Source organism: Salmo salar, chromosome ssa16 (assembly GCF_905237065.1).
Source record: "Salmo salar chromosome ssa16, Ssal_v3.1, whole genome shotgun sequence".
Lineage (NCBI taxonomy): Eukaryota > Metazoa > Chordata > Actinopteri > Salmoniformes > Salmonidae > Salmo > Salmo salar.
In genome coordinates, this window is record NC_059457.1 from 65,392,274 (window position 1) to 65,410,684 (window position 18,411).

General features: G+C 41.3%; 1 protein-coding gene across 1 annotated transcript; it reads left to right on the forward strand.

Moving 5' to 3' along the window:
* The first annotated feature begins 11,768 nt into the window (after positions 1–11,768).
* Positions 11,769–13,663, forward strand: s100b (S100 calcium binding protein, beta (neural)). Its single transcript, XM_014150089.2, has 3 exons — positions 11,769–11,896; positions 12,489–12,644; positions 12,925–13,663. The coding sequence occupies exons 2-3, from the start codon at positions 12,507–12,509 to the stop codon at positions 13,072–13,074; spliced, it is 288 nt and encodes a 95-aa protein (XP_014005564.1). The 5' UTR covers positions 11,769–11,896; positions 12,489–12,506; the 3' UTR covers positions 13,075–13,663.
* The last annotated feature ends 4,748 nt before the right edge of the window (positions 13,664–18,411 follow it).

Genomic DNA, 18,411 nt, shown 5'->3' on the forward strand with positions numbered 1-18,411 from the left:
AATCCCACCGCACCTTCTCCGCTATGCAATCTGGTTTCAGAGCTGGTCATGGGTGTACCTCAGCCACGCTCAAGGTCCTAAAGGATATCGTAACCGCCATCGATAAGAAACAATACTGTGCAGCCGTATTCATTGACCTGGCCAAGGATTTCGACTCTGTCAATCACCACATTCTCATCAGCAGACTCAACAGCCTTGGTTTCTCAAATGATTGCCTCGCCTGGTTCACCAACTACTTCTCTGATAGAGTTCAATGTGTCAAATCGGATGGCCTGTTGTCCGGGCCTCTGGTAGTCTCTATGGGGGTGCCACAGGGTTCAATTCTTGGGCCAACTCTTTTCTCTGCATACATCAATGATGTCGCTCTTGCTGCTGGTGAGTCTCTGATCCACCTCTACGCAGACGACACCATTCTGTATACTTCTGGCCCTTCTTTGGACACTGTGTAAACAACCCTCCAGACGAGCTTCAATGCCATACAACTCTCCTTCCGTGGCCTCCAACTGCTCTTAAATACAAGTAAAACTAAATGCATGCTCTTCAACCGATCGCTGCCTGCACCTGCCCGCCACTACTGCCCGCCTGCCCGCCACATCACTACTGGACGGTTCTGACTTCGTTGACTTCGTTCGACGCTCTCGTTGGCTGGCCCTCACTTAATACTCGTCGCCAAACCCACTGGCTCCAGGTCATCTACAAGACCCTGCTAGGTAAAGTCCCCCCTTATCTCCGTTCACTGGTCACCATAGCAGCACCCAGCTGTAGCACACGCTCCAGCAGGTATATCTCTCTGGTCACCCACAAAGCCATTCCTCCTTTGGCCGTCTCTCCTTACAGTTCTCTGCTGCCAATGACTGGAATGAATTACAAAAATCTCTGAAACTGGAAACACTTATCTCCCTCACTAGCTTTAAGCACCAGCTGTCAGAGCAGCTCACAGATCACTGCACCTGTACATAGCCCATCTATAATTTAGCCCATACAGCTACCTCTTCCCCTACTGTATTTATTTATTCATTTATTTATTTTGCTCCTTTGCATCCCATTATTTCTATTTCTACTTTGCACTTTCTTCCACTGCAAATCTACCATTCCAGTGTTTTACTTGCTATATTGTATTTACTTTGCCACCATGGCCTTTTTTGCCTTTACCTCCCTTATGTCACCTCATTTGCTCACATTGTATATAGACTTATTTTTGTACTGTATTATTGACTGTATGTTTGTTTTACTCCAAGTGTAACTCTGTGTTGTTGTATGTGTCGAACTGTTCTCAACTTGCCTACCTGGTTAAATAAAGGTGAAATAAATAAAAAATAAAATAAAGGTTATAAATAATTTAATTGAAATAATAATTGTGACCTTCAAACTTTGCTTTCGTCAAAGAATCCTCCATTTGCAGAAAATACAGCATTGCAGACTGTTGGCATTCTAGTTGTCAATTTGTGGAGCTAATCTGAAGAGATTTCACCCCATGCTTCCTGAAGCACCTCCCACAAATTGGATTGGCTTGATGGGCACTTATTACATACCATACGGTCAAGCTGCTCCCACAACAGCTCAATAGGGTTGAAATCCGGTGACTGTGCTGGCCACTCCATTATAGACAGAATATTAGCTGACTGCTTCTTCCCTAAATAGTTCTTACATAGTTTGGAGCTGTGCGTGGGGTCATTGTCCTGTTGTAGGAGGAAATTGGCTCCAATTAAGCACCATCCACAGGGTATGGCATGGCGTGGGAGTGATAGCCTTCCTTCTTCAAGATCCCTTTTACCCTGTACAAATCTCCCATTTTACCACCACCAAAGCACCCCCAGACCATCACATTGCCTCCACCATGCTTCACAGATGGCGTCAAGCACTCCTCCAGCATCTTTTCATTTTTCTGCGTCTCATGAATGTTCTTCTTTGTGATCCGAACACTACAAACTTAGATTAGTATTTTTTAAAACTTCCTCTGTCCAGTGTCATTGTTCTTTTGCCCATCATAATTCTCAGAACAAGAATAGACTGACGAGTTTCAGAAGAAAGTTCTTTGTTTCTGGCCAACCCACAAAAGCTTATGCTCCAGATACTCAACTAGTCTAAAGAAGGCCAGTTTTATTGCTTCTTTAACCAGAACAACAGTTTTCAGCTGTGCTAACATAATTGCAAAAGGGTTTTCTAATGATCAATTAGCCTTTTGAAATGATAAACTTGGATTAGCTAACACAACGTGCCATTGGAACACAGGAGTGATGGTTGCTGAGAAAGGGCCTCTGTACGCCTATGAAAATATTCCATATAAAAATCTGCCGTTTCCAGCTACAATAGTCATTTAGGATATTAACAGTGTCTACATTGTATTTCTGATCTATTTGATGTTATTTTAATGTACAAAAAATGTGCTTTTCTTTCAAAAGCAAGGACATGTCACACGATTGCTAGGAGTGGTGGTAGGAGTCAGGCGCAGAGAGCAGAGGTACGGAGCTTTGTGTTTATTTCAATCAAAAACACAACACGAACAACGCCAACACAAACGGCGTGGAAAAAATGCCAAGTGCCCAAAACAGGTGCACAGCCAGCCTACAATATACCAGTCGTAAATCGCCAGCACATCCAATGACAAAAACACAACCTGACGCTAAAATAATCCCGCACAACACTGGGCGGGCTAACCAGGCTTAAATAACCAAAATCAAAAGACAAATGAGGAACAGGTGCAAACAATAAGACAAACCAAACGAAAAGGAAAAAAGGATCAGCGGCGGCTAGTAGGTAGGTGACGACGACCGCCGAGCGCCGCCCGAGCAGGCAGGAGAGCCACCTTCGGTGGGATTCGTGACAGGACATTTCTAAGTTACCCCAAACTTTTGAACGGTAGTGTGTATGAACAGACATTTGAACAAACAACATGTGAAAAAAAAATATATAAAATATAATTCACATGAGTCAGACGTGGTTTTCAGACATTTGTGAAGTCTCACATGGATTTGTCACATGACTCAGACATGTGGTTCAATAACATTTCACTGCTTTTGTAACCAGTGGGATTAGAACCCAGGTCTCAGACTACTGACTGTTCAATTAAAAAAAGGGCTGTCAAACGTTTACATTTTTTTTTGTTAATTAAAGGTTTTGCTGTGATTGATCACGATTAACTGCAAATTCAGAAATTGCTCAAATAGAGCTGTAATTTAAGATTTTGTTATATAAAAAGGATTGTAAGAAAATGTATGTCTTGATTTTGTCCAAAGTAATGGTTAGCAAGATAAGGTAAATAAAGCACACTTCTTTTACCTCAATATCAATTTGTATTTTGGATGTTTTCAGTGTATTTCAAACGCTTTCAGACTATGCAATTAATAGTGTAATAAATAAATGTGCACAGAAATTAAAAGAAGTTAACTCGAGTTAACTCTGACAGCACTATTTCAAAATCATGTTGTTGTGGAAAGTTATATGTTTACATTCATTCCAGTGGCAAACACAGTCACACATTTTCCAATACAAAATAATCCCTTTTAGGCCTGTTTATTAAATGTAAATAAAAAAACAAAACAATGGACAGCTAAAAATAACAGATGTTAAAAATAGCTGGGAAAAATGGAAGGCTAGCTATCATCTATCACTAAGCAATCTAGCAGTTAGCAATTACATATGTCATAAAAAGTAACCTTCTAAAATACATATCATTATCATGGTTCAAATTTAGAGAAAATGATTCATTTCAGCTTTTATTTATTTCATCACATTCCCAGTGGGTCAGAAGTTTACATACACTCAATTAGTATTTGGTAGCACTGCCTTTAAATTGTTTAACTCGGGTCAAATGTTTTGGGTAGCTTTCCACAAGCTTCCCACAATAAGTTGGGTAAATTTTAGCCCATTCCTCCAGACAGAGCTGGTGTAACTGAGTCAGGTTTGTAGGCCTCCTTGCTCGCACACACTTTTCCAGTTCTGCCCACAAATTTTCTATAGGATTGAGGTCAGGACTCTGTGATGGCCACTCCAATACCTTGACTTTGTTGTCCTTAAGCCATTTTGCCACAACTTTGGAAGTATGCTTGGGGTCATTGTCCATTTGGAAGACCCATTTTCGACCAAGCTTTTATTTCCTGACTGATGTCTTGAGATGTTGCAATATATACAATAATGTTTCAATATATCCACATAATTTTCCTTCCTCGTGATGGCATCTATTTTGTGAAGTGCACCAGTCCCTCCTGCAGCAAAGCACCACCACAACATGATGCTTCCACCTCCGTGCTTCACGGTTGGGATGATGTTCTTCAGCTTGCAAGCCTCCCCCTTTTTCCTCCAAACATAACGATGGTCATTATGGCCAAACAGTTCTATTTTTGTTTCATCAGACCAGAGGACATTTCTCCAAAAAGTACGATCTTTGTCCCCATGTGCAGTTGCAAACCGTAGTCTGGCTTTTTTATGGCGGTTTTGGAGCAGTGGCTTCTTCCTTGCTGAGCAGCCTTTCAGGTTATGTCGATATAGGACTCGTTTTACTGTGGATATAGATACTTTTGTACCTGTTTCCTCCAGCATCTTCACAAGGTCCTTTGCTGTTGTTCTGGGATTCATTTGCACTTTTTGCACCAAAGTACGTTCACCTCTAGGAGACAGAACGCATCTCCTTCCTGAGCGGTATGACAGCTGCATGGTCCCTTGGTGTGTATACTTGCGTACTATTGTTTGTACAGATGAATGTGGTACCTTCAGGCATTTGGAAATTGCTCCAAGGATGAACCAGACTTGTGGAGGGCTACCATTTTTTTCTGAGGTCTTAGCTGATTTCTTTTGATTTTCCCATGATGTCAAGCAAAGAGGCACTGAGTTTGAAGGTAGGCCTTGAAATACATCCATTCAATTGACTCAAATTATGTCAATTAGCCTATCAGAAGCTTCTAAAGCCATGACATAATTTTCTGGAATTTTCAAGCTGTTTAAAGGCACAGTCAACTTTGTGCATGTAAACTTCTGACCCACTGGAATTGTGATACAGTGAAATAATCTGTCTGTAAACAAATGTTGGAAATATTACTTGTGTCATGCACAAAGTAGATGTCCTAACCGACTTGCAGAAACTATAGTTTGTTAACAAGAAATGTGTGGAGTGGTTGAAAAATGAGTTTTAATGACTCCAACCTAAGTGTATGTAAACTTTCGACTGCAACTGTACATACACTCAAATAAAAGTGAGGAAGCTAGCTACTTGGCTTCAATTATGTCAATGGGAAAATCTCACTTGTTTTTGAATCGGTCAAAACAATAAAATTATACATCAAAATGACCAGAAAAGTGAACACAGTAAATTTAAACATGTTATCTCTTGATATGAAAATGTAAAAATGATCACAAACCGGAAAACAGGATAAATATAGAAATAGAGAGCAAGCTTCTCTGTTCTTTTCACTGGGCTTCTCCAACGGTCACGGAACATTGTCGAAGAAGAGGTGTGCGCCTGCAGCAGAAGCACTCCGAATGCCTTTCCTAGTGGTAGCACTATGTACTGTAAACATGTATGTACAGTGCATTCAGAAAGTATTCAGACCCCTTTACTTTTTTCACATTTTGTTATGTTACAGCCTTATTCTAACATTTATAAAAATGGTTTGTTTTCTCATCAATCTACACACAATACCCCATAATGACAACACCAAAACATATGAAATGTATTAAATTTAAGCCATTTCACTTTTGAAAATGCATTTTTCACATGTCTTTTTTGTAAGGGTGGTGCTCTCTCTCTCTGCGTGCTACGATACTGGACCAGGCCATTAAACTAACATTAAAGCAAGGAGTTGCTTCATAAAGCCAGATAAATCTGTCCTCTAGCAGAGCTCGAGGACTTTACAGACTTATTATAGGGACTAAAGTGATGCCAAGTGAGAACTACCACACCCTTTAAAAAGGCTACATGGCCATTTTCTCCCGTCCAATTGCTCAGCTCTAAAACACATGTGTGTGTGTGTATATATATATATATATATATATATATATATATATATATATATATATATATATATATATATATATATGTGTGTGTGTGTGTGTGTGTGTGTCCAACATGATTGGAGTGTAGTAGAGAGAGGCCAGTAATTAATTGGACTGTATAATAGGCTACAGAGTTGCTGTAGGGGTACCACCACCATACGTTACTATGAAATATGTTCCCTCATATGGTTCAGTAGGGAAAGCAGTACTAGCAGCAAATGAGCTCTGTATATCTGCACAGAATGGCATAACATTCCTCCCAGATAAGCTTTGACTAAGCATCATTTTAAAGCTAAATTGATGCTGAATTGATAGCAATTTATCAGGCGTCATTGTAAGTACAATAAAAATGTTAACTAACGTGCCTAGTTAAATAAATAAAAAAACGATAATATGGCAATTCTTGGCATACCTGTTGTGTAACAAAGCAATTCTACCTTTAGCTTTTGGCTTACAGCACTGCAGCTGTATTTTAATTCATTCAAAACAATTTCAAAGAGGCTTCTGGCTGTTGGTAATAGTGCAACTAATCGAAGTGTTCTATGCTTTATCAGTAGCACCCTTAAACACCCTACCTCTTTAAGCCAATTCCTATTGCCATAATGAGATGCCCAGTTCTATTACAAATCCTTTCTGAAAGCTGCGTACCTAGATCTGAAGAAGAAAGTAGGCCTACAAGGCTATGCTCATGAAGGCTGTTCACATTGCTACCTGAGGCTGCCATCGTTTTAATCACAGTATAATAATGAGACCTTATCTTCTCCTAATCAGCCTCCGCCTCTGAGTGTAAGACCATGAATAAAATCATTTATCACAGTAGATATTCTTCTGGTGTTATGCAAAGAATTTAGAACAAGCCAGGACTTGTTTCAAAGTCTCAGCTGCCCCGTGTAGTTCTGGTAATTCTCTTCGCTAAGCCTAGAGCTACGTGGCCGGATGTCATGTGACCTTAGTTTCTTGCACAGTAGGAATTGGCTTAAAGATCTAACTGTAAATTGTTTTGTTTGTTTGTCTCTTCTGCTGGAGTCTCTTCCAGCAGAGACCGGCAACCCACATATGGTGTTAGGCCTGGCGGACTTTAACTGTCTGTCTCACTGAGGCAGTTGGCAGAGTTAGTAGAGAGTCTGAATGACAGGATTAGCCAACACACACACACACACACACACACACACACACACACACACACACACACACACACACACACACACACACTACTCATCCCCAGCCCTGCTAAACACTGACCCATAATCTAACTAGGTGTGTAGATGTTGCTATTCCTGTCCCTGGTCACTTCTAGAAGTCTCCTGACTGAGCCACTTCATTTGCAAGTGTATACAAACAGAGGAGCACTACTGTTACCAAGTCTGAATTACAACTGAGCTGAGCTTTAATCTGCATGTTCTCCAAACAACAATTAAACTCCCTCTAAATTGGCCCATTGTTGCTTTCTTTGCTATATGGAAATATTCATAGTTAAGGACTAGTTAATATTACAGTATGTGTTTCTGGCATCAAAAAATTGGTCCATGCAGGTAGAGTACTATCAGTCTAAAGTACACAGGAAATAGAGCTGTAGTACACAGGAAATACACTTACAATGTTGGCCAACAGGGATGTCTGTCCATCTGGGTGTTTTCTTTGTGTGGGGATGAAGATTAAGCAGATTGTGGGTGGGGATTGTATCCCCTGACCCCTGTCCTACTTTCAGTGAGAGTTGCATTGGACTACACACACATAGGATTAGGAATGGTGGATATAGGCTCTCTCATGATTACTCCGTGATGTACTGAGAGGCACTCAGGAAAAGGGCCAATTACCAGTTAGTAGCTAATCCAGAGTGTGGGTGTCATCAGCCAGTCTTCAGACAACTGCCAAGGTGGATAGAGTGTCAGTATGGCACGGTATTTGTCTAATACAGTCACAGTGATGATGACTACCAATCAATGGGTCAGTGGCAGTGCAAGGGGTCCTATGTGGCTTAGTCGGTAGAGCATGGTGCTTGCAACGCCAAGGGTTAAGGGGTTTAATTCCCGCTGGGTCTACCATATGTTAAAATGTATGTGAGCATGACAGTGATAAAAGAGTCTGCTAAATGGCATATTATTATATATCAAGTGTGAAGACTCCAAGTTGGCCCACAGTTATCTCATCTTGTGACATAGAGAAGATGGTGGGTGTGTTTCTCTGCCCAGGCGTTGCTGACGCATGCTAGATCTTACAACGCCTGGATAAGGTATTTTACGTATCAACTAATCACATCACATTTTATCGCAATCTGGTGCCCGATTACTCAGTTGTTGATGTGGCACGTGACCATTGACTGATGCATGCAACATCTGAGTTGGCGGAAAGGGACTGGTCACGTTGATAGGTAAAATGCCTATCCAGGCATTGTAAGATCTGGCATGCAACAGCAACACATGTGCAGAGGAACGCGCTCTATGGCATGCATCTTGATCTGATTGGCTGTCACAAGCCTACTGAGATGGGTTGTGTAAAGAGCCTACTACCAGCCAATGGGTGTTCTGTACGTGGGTATGCCAAGCATTCAAGAGCTGAATTCACAACTTCTTTACCAAATAAAGTGTTTAGTTACTTCCCTCTAGTGGTGAATAACATAACATTATTATCATTGTGAAATCTAACTCTCATCTAACTCCTATCATATAACGAATGGACCAATTCCAGATATCTATTTACTTCAGAGGGAAATGTTCTGGGAGTTGCTGCTAGCAAATTCCCTCACCATATAGAGTTAATTACTTTGCAGAATAGATTGTCCATAACCTTCCTCAACCTTTTCGCATCTCAATTCCATTGAAATGCAGTACTTATCTGTGAAAACGCTGGGGATGGGACTTGATGATAACCTGTCGAACACATCAAATATGTTAATAGGTGCAATGTAATTAGTAGAGGTTGATGAGGAGGGGTGTCCCTGAACACAGATTGGATCCGGAGGAAAATGAAGTGTCTTTGTGTGTTGAACGAAACATTACATTTCATTCTCGTAAAAGCAGTGTTCCCTGCAGGATGTGACTTTCTCTCCTCACCCGTATCATAACCAGTGCGTTTTTTAAAAATCGGATAGTCTTTTTAATCTGATGGGTTGTACACGATGACTGAAACTGATCACTTTTTTGTGTGTGTCTTGAAACTTGAAACTTGTCCTCTATGTACAGCATGGGTGCCACCTTGTGGCAACGAATCCAACATTACATTTCTGTAGCGCTTCTAAATGGTAAGCTAAGGGGATCAGTGGAATAACTTGTTAACCTAAAGCCCCACTCTAGTGCATGACTTACAAGCAATATATATATCCCAGTTGAAGTAGAACTCTACCAATTGGAGAAGGGAAGAGAATGGAAGAGAAGGAGAGAAGAGAGAAAAGCGGAGATAAGGGGAAAGAATAAGAAAGAAGGAGAGAGAAGGGGAGAGACGAGAACATATTGTATGTCCTCAGATTACCAAACCTGTGTTGTTTTCTTAGTTCTACTCCTGGTTACTCCCCCAGTCAGTGTCCAGACCACTAGAGCTCCCTGCACTCTGCCAGGGATGAGTCAGCCACTTGGCAAACCTTTTCAACTCAGCGAGAGGCTCTGACCTGTAACCATGGTTACAGCAAACACAGGGAGACCGCTTTATCTCACTCTACAAAAGGTGACATCCCTCTTTTGGAGAGTTACAGCGAGAAAATGTTTTTATAAACTTTTTAAGGGGGATATTTAACTTGTAAGACGCCAAAAAAAAAGCATTTTACCAAAAAGAGGTGGGGTGAGCACTTTCTTACTGCTTCAATTAAGGACTCTTGCTTTAAGCCATAAGTATAACAAATCTGTCTACCAACATCTCCAAGCCATATAATCCAGTTTTGGGGTTAGGTTAACACCAGTATCAATAGCAATATTAGACGTTGATGGATAGCTAGCCGATGTGGACAAGGAATGACAGTCACACTCACATCCTGGTACTACAACTCCTGCCCTGAGATGACTAGTCAATGGGAGCACGTGATTGGTTGCTTGACTAGTCTTCACAGAGTCCTGTCTGTTGTGTCTTCACTACTATCCCAGCATCCCCCACCACCGTGACTCATCATATGCATCTCTTAAAGATGGGAAGTCACAAGTCCACCAGACCCATCAGACCCAATATGAACACAATACTCTATTCTCTTCATCTTGAACTGTATGAATCCTTTTACTTGATACGTGATACACTGAAATAATGATGCATTCATCATTACACCGATTTGTTTGTTCTCAAAGGATCATGAGGGGAGAGAGAGAGAGAGAGAGAGAGAGAGAGAGAGAGAGAGAGAGAGAGAGAGAGAGAGAGAGAGAGAGAGATTTTATATTTTTTATTTATTCTCAGCTCGGAGTCACGTCGTCAACTCTATCACCTACCCGCCCATCAGTCCTGTCAGGTCATTGGATAGAGTGCATATGATATGGTCAGATGATTGTTCGGTATTGGGTGGATTTTTCTCTGAGCTCAGCTGAAATCATCTAGAAAAACTCAACCTTAACCAATAACATTTTCCAGAGCGTAGTTTGTTGTTTGTTTTATGCTAAATTAATGAGTTAGAGAGAGAAGAGGTATGAAATTGATAGATCATGGATTTGACTGGATCAGTTTATATAATCATCTGACTACAATGACTACAGACAGTCTTTCAAAGCAAGCAACGCTGATTTCTTCACACAAGAACAACTGTTTTCAGTGGACAATGGTCAACTGTTGTCAGAAGTATGTGAAATAAGAAGACAAAGAAACATTTATCATGAAGTAAAAAGCACTTTCTCCCAAATGCTTCCTGAGAAGAATGCAAAACAGATGCTGGCCAGAAAGTTGAGGGAGTTCATGGGAGGGTGAAGTCAGTAGAACAGGAATTCAATGTATTCTGGAACTTGATCAAAAAAAATGTCAACCTCTTTTTAATGAAATGGTAAGGGATTATGTTGTTACTGTAGGTTAAGCTTTTTGTAGCTTATGCATACCTACACTTTAGACACCTCAAATTTGGAAGTCTTAGCTCAATAGTAAATCAACTAAATCTGAGTCCTCTCTATTTCTGCTCTAGTTAACTGTAACACTTATCATTCCTACAGTTCAGGCATCTATTCGTAATGGTGAAACATGACAGCATATTTCACTTTTTTAACATGAGTTTGACATGGATGGCTGTGCCTACTTAGTAGTCCGGGGGTGTATAGGGCACACGTCTGGCCAACTCCACAAGTGAAAAGAAATGTGTTCATTAACATGCACAACCATTCATTTCCTCTGAAACAGGCCATTGTCTCAGACAAAACGTTGGTGGGGATTGTGGCAACCAGAAGGTCCAAAGTCTAAGAGATCAATACAAATGGTCATGCATAGAAAATCCTCTTTACAATTACAGGTAAAGTGGTTTAACGGTGGAGGTTAGGAAGACGTATAGGGGGAGAGGGTAAAAGGCCTCTTTGTTTGTTTTGCCTAATTCGTTTGACAATACTTTCAAGGCCTGTGCAATCATATGAACATTAGAAAGCCTATTATAATATAGTGCAATCTAGTGATATCCCTTTCTTACACATCAGTTGTAAACCTGGAAGCTCAAATCCACAAATTCAGCTCAAAGTCAGAATGTCATACAAAACAATGGTATTCAAACAATACTGTAAATTGACCATTATAACATGGTAAAAGACTGGCATAGCCATCAATGGTGAATTCTGTGTTAGAATACAGTGGAGTGAGAGGGTGAAAAAGAGCCTATTGGTCAGTGTGCTGGACTGGCAGGGTGGTTGACCAGAGGCACTAGGCCCTCCCCACACCAACTATAAAAGCCTATAGTCTTTGTCCCTCCACAGCCACTACTCACTCTCATCTGCAAATAACCTTTGTTCCAGTCCGAGACACACTGGTGAGTCAAGACGTTCTGCTGTATCTGCTGTTTCTTATTGAGTTGATCTTAAACTGGAGGCACTCGTTCATAGACTTTGATTTGGGGATTTGTATATTTATAGTGTAATGACAGGCTTAAAATGTTATTTTAAATTGTATGAGTATCTTGATTACTCCCCGCTAATCACTGTGCTGTCCTTTTTTTTTTTCTTGTTGAGAGAGAGGCCTGAGAGGTAGAATGTCATCATCTGATGTATTGAAGTTACATGACTGCTTACAGGTGTAGGATCTTAATGTTTTATTCACCCTGTTGCAGGTTCCTGCAATGAAGGGAACGTCAAACTTGTAGTATATTTGAGGTTTAAAAATACTTCAGAAGTTTGTTATTTCCACTTTGAAATTTCAGACTTGATTTTCCCTGATGAGAAATGTATCAACCCCTACAAAAATGTCCATTAGTTATGATTCACATAATAATTCATATTTCCTGTTGCTGCAGGACTATTTTCCTGCTGTAGCAAACTCAAATGAATTAAGATCCTTCATCTGTACATGTTGTTTATGTCACATACTAGGCCTAGAGATGAAATGTTTTTTGCTCTACTTTGTAGATCGCATTACAAACCACAATGACTGATCTGGAGAGTTCACTGGCCACCATCATGGAGGTGTTCCATAAGTACGCAGAGAAAGAAGGAGACAAGCACAAACTGAAGAAAAGTGAACTGAAAGACTTGATCAATGAGGAGCTACCAGCCCTTACAGGGGTGAGTATATCACTGCCATATTTTCACTACAATATTTCATACGTCATTGTTTAAATTGAACATGCAGTTTGGATCTAGGCTATGTTTACAGCGTAATGCGCATTTATCAATAAATCATAAATAATTCTACAGACTTTGTTGCACTAAGCTCATGAGGCATTTATACATTATTATTCTAGAATCAATGGGTGAAATGACCATAAACCAGACGTAAATATTGCAGAATGCACCTTTAGTCAATCAAATATGACCTTATCTATCTACTGTTTTTTGCCCTCAGCAAGTGAAGGACCAGGCCACTATGGACAGTTTGATGGAGAGTCTGGACACGGACGGAGACTCGGAATTGGACTTCCAAGAGTTCATGACATTTATCACCATGGTAACTGTCTGTTGCCATGATTTCTGCGAGCACCATGAGGACGAGTAGCTAGGCACCAGTTAAACAAGAGAGAGAGAGAAAGCGAGTAAATTATGAAGTAGGAACTTTAGTTTCATAAAAAAAAACGTAAATGTCAATGAAAACTTTGTATTTTTCCTGTTGGTCCCATTTAGTTTCAATAGGTTTCTTATACCCTGTTTGCCTACAAAGGGTTAACGCACTTTGTTTCATTGCCTGTGTTTTGTCAGAGTTGACAAAACCAAATTGGTTTAGTATTGAAACTTCATAGAATAGCTTTTGCCAACAAAGCATAGAGCACTTTCCTTGTTATACTGTAAACCTAAGAACCAAGGTAATAGATTCATGCATTTCTGCAGCTCTAAATTGGTTAAATTGCTATCACTAACAATGCATGTATAATCAGCTACCCCACATATTGGACATGGTTTGGCAAGTAAAACAAGTATCCTCCAGTATGATTTTGACCCCAAAAGATGTTGTTGAATTCCAGCCAATATCTTGAGTTGAATTCTGTTTTTATGAAAGTGGTTTTCAAATGTAACTGTGCTTTGTGAGATGCTATTAAAAGTATAACATAGATAATCAATAAAGATGATAAAATGAATACAAGAACATACTTTTCACCAGTTACACCATGTATTTTTTACTTGAGATTCATACAATTCATATTTCTGTCTCCTGTAGAAAAGTTGTGATATGTACCCCTAAGTGGCAGTGTTGCTCCATGACAAAAGCATTGGCACCTGGATGTAGGGACTATGTAAGATATACTGCTCAAAAAAATAAAGGGAACACTTAAACAACACAATGTAACTCCAAGTCAATCACACTTCTGTGAAATCAAACTGTCCACTTAGGAAGCAACACTGTTTGACAATAAATTTCACATGCTGTTGTGCAAATGGAATAGACAACAGGTGGAAATTATAGACAATTAGCAAGACACCCCCAATAAAGGAGTGGTTCAGCAGGTGGGGACCACAGACCACTTCTCAGTTCCTATGCTTCCTGGCTGATGTTTTGGTCACTTTTGAATGCTGGCGGTGCTTTCACTCTAGTGGTAGCATGAGACGGAGTCTACAACCCACACAAGTGGCTCAGGTAGTGCAGCTCATCCAGGATGGCACATCAATGCGAGCTGTGGCAAGAAGATTTGCTGTGTCTCTCAGCGTAGTGTCCAGAGCATGGAGGCGCTACCAGGAGACAGGCCAGTACATCAGGAGACGTGGAGGAGGCCGTAGGAGGGCAACAACCCAGCAGCAGGACCGCTACCTCCGCATTTGTGCAAGGAGGAGCAGGAGGAGCACTGCCAGAGCCCTGCAAAATGACCTCCAGCAGGCCACAAATGTGCATGTGTCTGCTCAAACGGTCAGAAACAGACTCCATGAGGGTGGTATGAGGGCCTGACGTCCACAGGTGGGGGTTGTGCTTACAGCCCAACACCGTGCAGGTCGTTTGGCATTTGCCAGAGAACACCAAGATTGGCAAATTCGCCACTGGCGCCCTGTGCCCTTCACAGATGAAAGCAGGTTCACACTGAGCACATGTGACAGACGTGACAGTCTGGAAACACCGTGGAGAACGTTCTGCTGCCTGCAACATCCTCCAGCATGACCGGTTTGGCGGTGGGTCAGTCATGGTGTGGGGTGGCATTTCTTTGGGGGGCCGCACAGCCCTCCATGTGCTCGCCAGAGGTAGCCTGACTGCCATTAGGTACGGACATGAGATCCTCAGATCCCTTGTGAGACCATATGCTGGTGCGGTTGGCCCTGGGTTCCTCCTAATGCAAGACAATGCTAGACCTCATGTGGCTGGAGTGTGTCAGCAGTTCCTGCAAGAGGAAGGCATTGATGCTATGGACTGGCCCGCCCGTTCCCCAGACCTGAATCCAATTGGGACATCATGGGACATCATCTGGGACATCATGTCTCGCTCCATCCACCAACGCCACATTGCACCACAGACTGTCCAGGAGTTGGCGGATGCTTTAGTCCAGGTCTCGGAGGAGATCCCTCAGGAGACCATCCGCCACCTCATCAGGAGCATGCCCAGGTGTTGTAGGGAGGTCATATTTAATATTTAATAAGATTATTTCATTCATTCAGATCTAGGATGTGTTATTTTAGCGTTCCCTTTATTTTTTTGAGCAGTGTATATTGAATCAGTGACACAGAGAATGTATAAATCTTCCTGATGCATCTTCAGTAAACATATCTATACTATCATGACTATGTGCCATACGTGCTACCTCTTGATGTCTGTTGCCAATTCTGTGTTTTAACTGTATTGGGAATGAAGAGACAGTGAAAGCAATACACGGAGTGGTCTACTGAGCCAATGGCAACCCTCTCCTAGGAGACCATGTTCTCAGAAAGTATATACACCACGGCTGACACAAGATGAGATTTTTCTCTCTGAAAAAAAAAACACTAAATCAATTGGAATGGACACGTAAAGGGTCAATAGTTTTGTGACGCGATGGGTTAAACAGGGACAACATTGATCAGTTAACTGTAGTAGAAGCACAATGACTGTAGATAGATGATATACAAATACACAAACATGTAGCCACTGAGAATGGATTCTTCTATCACTCAGAATCAATGGTACTGTCAGCTGCGTCATGCACCCCAAACATCTGAGGGTGGGGCAGGAACCACAAAGTACGTGAGGATGGCTGGGGGAGGGAGGGGCTTGTTCGCAGGGGTGCTAGGCTCCCCGTCCGTAAGTTAGAGAATTTCGCATTTTTCAAACACCTGAAACAGCATTCTCCAGCAATCTAGAGCCATAATCATTACGCTTGGTTCTATGTCAAAAAGTGCATGTTTATTTTTATGCGCTTCTAAGCATACCTCTTGAGCTGTCCGTGTCCCTCTAAATGGTGGTTCATTTTTAAAAGAAACAAACTATGCATCTCTGCTAAAAGCTGAGTAAAAGATTGAAAGGAATGTGAGTCTTATTCAGTACATTTAGTTATTGCTTGCTTTTCTAAAGTCTACCAACATCGTCATGCTAAGAGAGTGAAACGAGCTAGCTACTCTAACTTTCTATGGACATGACACCGCTGGGTACAGTATACTTATTGTGGATATAAAATGTAAAAAGTATTTATGCATGAGGGACATAAAAGCCTCATTTAAACACCATTCAACACAGGCTGCTGCATCTGGTGCTGAACATAGTGTAATGGTATAGAGAGCTGCCTCAGCCCCAGTGTGAGACCAGGAAATAAAGTGGATGGGCAGTGCTCCAAAACTCTGAGGGAACATTGTGAGTTGGCAAATAGATTGTTTTTACTCCTCAATAGAGACAGACATTAATGGCATTTGGGAAAAGTTGAATTGGACTATCAATCTCTGACGCACTTACTTGATGGATTTCTGGTCATTTTGACACGACTAGGCAAGATGTATGTGTTGAGTATGAGAATAGACAGCAGAATGTTATTATGCACACGGTGCATCTGTTAAAACATGCATGCACTTGTTGAGTGAGTGCATGATAACAAAATTCATCCTTCTTATTGGTTGTAGCCATCTTAATTGGCAGGGCCTCATTGGATGATGGCCTGTGGTATATTTTATTTAATTTATTTTATTTCACCTTTATTTAACCAGGTAGGCAAGTTGAGAACAAGTTCTCATTTACAATTGCGACCTGGCCAAGATAAAGCAAAGCAGTTCGACACATACAACAACACAGAGTTACACATGGAGTAAAACAAACATACAGTCAATAATACAGTAGAAAAATAAGTCTATATACAATGTGAGCAAATGAGGTGAGATAAGGGAGGTAAAGGCAAAAAAGGCCATGGTGGCAAAGTAAATACAATATAGTAAACACTGGAATGGTATATTTGTAGTGGAAGAAAGTGCAAAGTAGAAATAGAAATAATGGGGTGCAAAGGAGCAAAATAAATAAATGAATAAATACAGTAGGGGAAGAGGTAGTTGTTTGGGCTAAATTATAGTTGGGCTATGTACAGGTGCAGTGATCTGTGCTTAAAGCTAGTGAGGTGTAACGGTCGTCTGTGGAAGAAGGTGTAGACCAAAGCGCAGCGTGGTACGTGTTCATGATGTTTAATATAACTTGAACACAGAAACAAAACAACAAAGTGGAACAAAACGCAACAGTTCTGTCAGGTGAAAAAGGATACCTAAGTATGGTTCCCAATCAGAGACAACGATAGACAGCTGTCCCTGATTGAGAACCATACCCGGCCAGAACAAAGAAATACCAAAACATAGAAAAAAGGACATAGAATGCCCACGCTAGTCACACCCTGGCCTAACCAAAATAGAGAACAAAAACCCTCTCTGTGGCCAGGGCGTGACATGAGGGAGATAAGTGTTTCCAGTTTCAGAGATTTGTGTAGTTCGTTCCAGTCATTGGCAGCAGAGAACTAGAAGGAGAGACGGCCAAAGGAGGAATTGGCTTTGGGGGTGACCAGAGAGATATACCTTCTGGAGCGCATGCTACAGGTGGGTGCTGCTATGGTGACCAGTGAGCTGAGATAAGGGGGGACTTTACCTAGCAGGGTCTTGTAGATGACCTGGAGCCAGTGTGTTTGGCGACGAGTATGAAGCGAGGGCCAGCCAACAAGAGCGTACAGGTCGCGGTGGTGGGTAGTATATCCCTGCTAACCTTTGAGCGGGCGCAGATGGAGAGATCTACGGATGTAGTGCTGTCGTCTCCTCTGTCCAAGGCTTAATAAACTGCCTATTCGAGATGCTCACCGAGCTGCACGACACTCAAAGAGCAAAATAACTTTCAAACCAGGAATGCAACAGTATGTGTGTGCCTACATTGTTCAGATCTGCGTGTGGTGGTCACACCAAAAAAAAACATCTGCTTGGCTATGGTGTCTAATGAGTCAGTCCAATTTGGAACATATTGTTCAATATAAATGGCAATATTAAGAATTATAAAGCCACCCATCAGCCCCTTTAACACATCCCAAGCAGCTGCAGGTAACAGGTGGGATTGAATATTGTAGAGTAGAAGTGTTGTGGAAATGGATTGCTGAGACACCAACAGATGGTCCAACAATAACGCCAGCTGTTTCATTACTTGAGTGGACTGTAATAGACCTTATTCACATGGAATATTCCCACTGGAATCAGATCATATATATATTGACTTTGTCTCCATACAGAGCTTATTACATGATAGATCTCGTATCCATCCACTTAGACATTAGCTGGAACGTAGAGATGGGACCTCCTTTTAATCTCTCCATAATTCTTTGCAATCTAGATTACATTATGCTACTCTTGATAAACAAAGGGATTAGTAACTACAGGTGTTTTTGCACTGGACAGGATCATTATACGCCTTCAATTCCTGTTCTATTCAAAGATG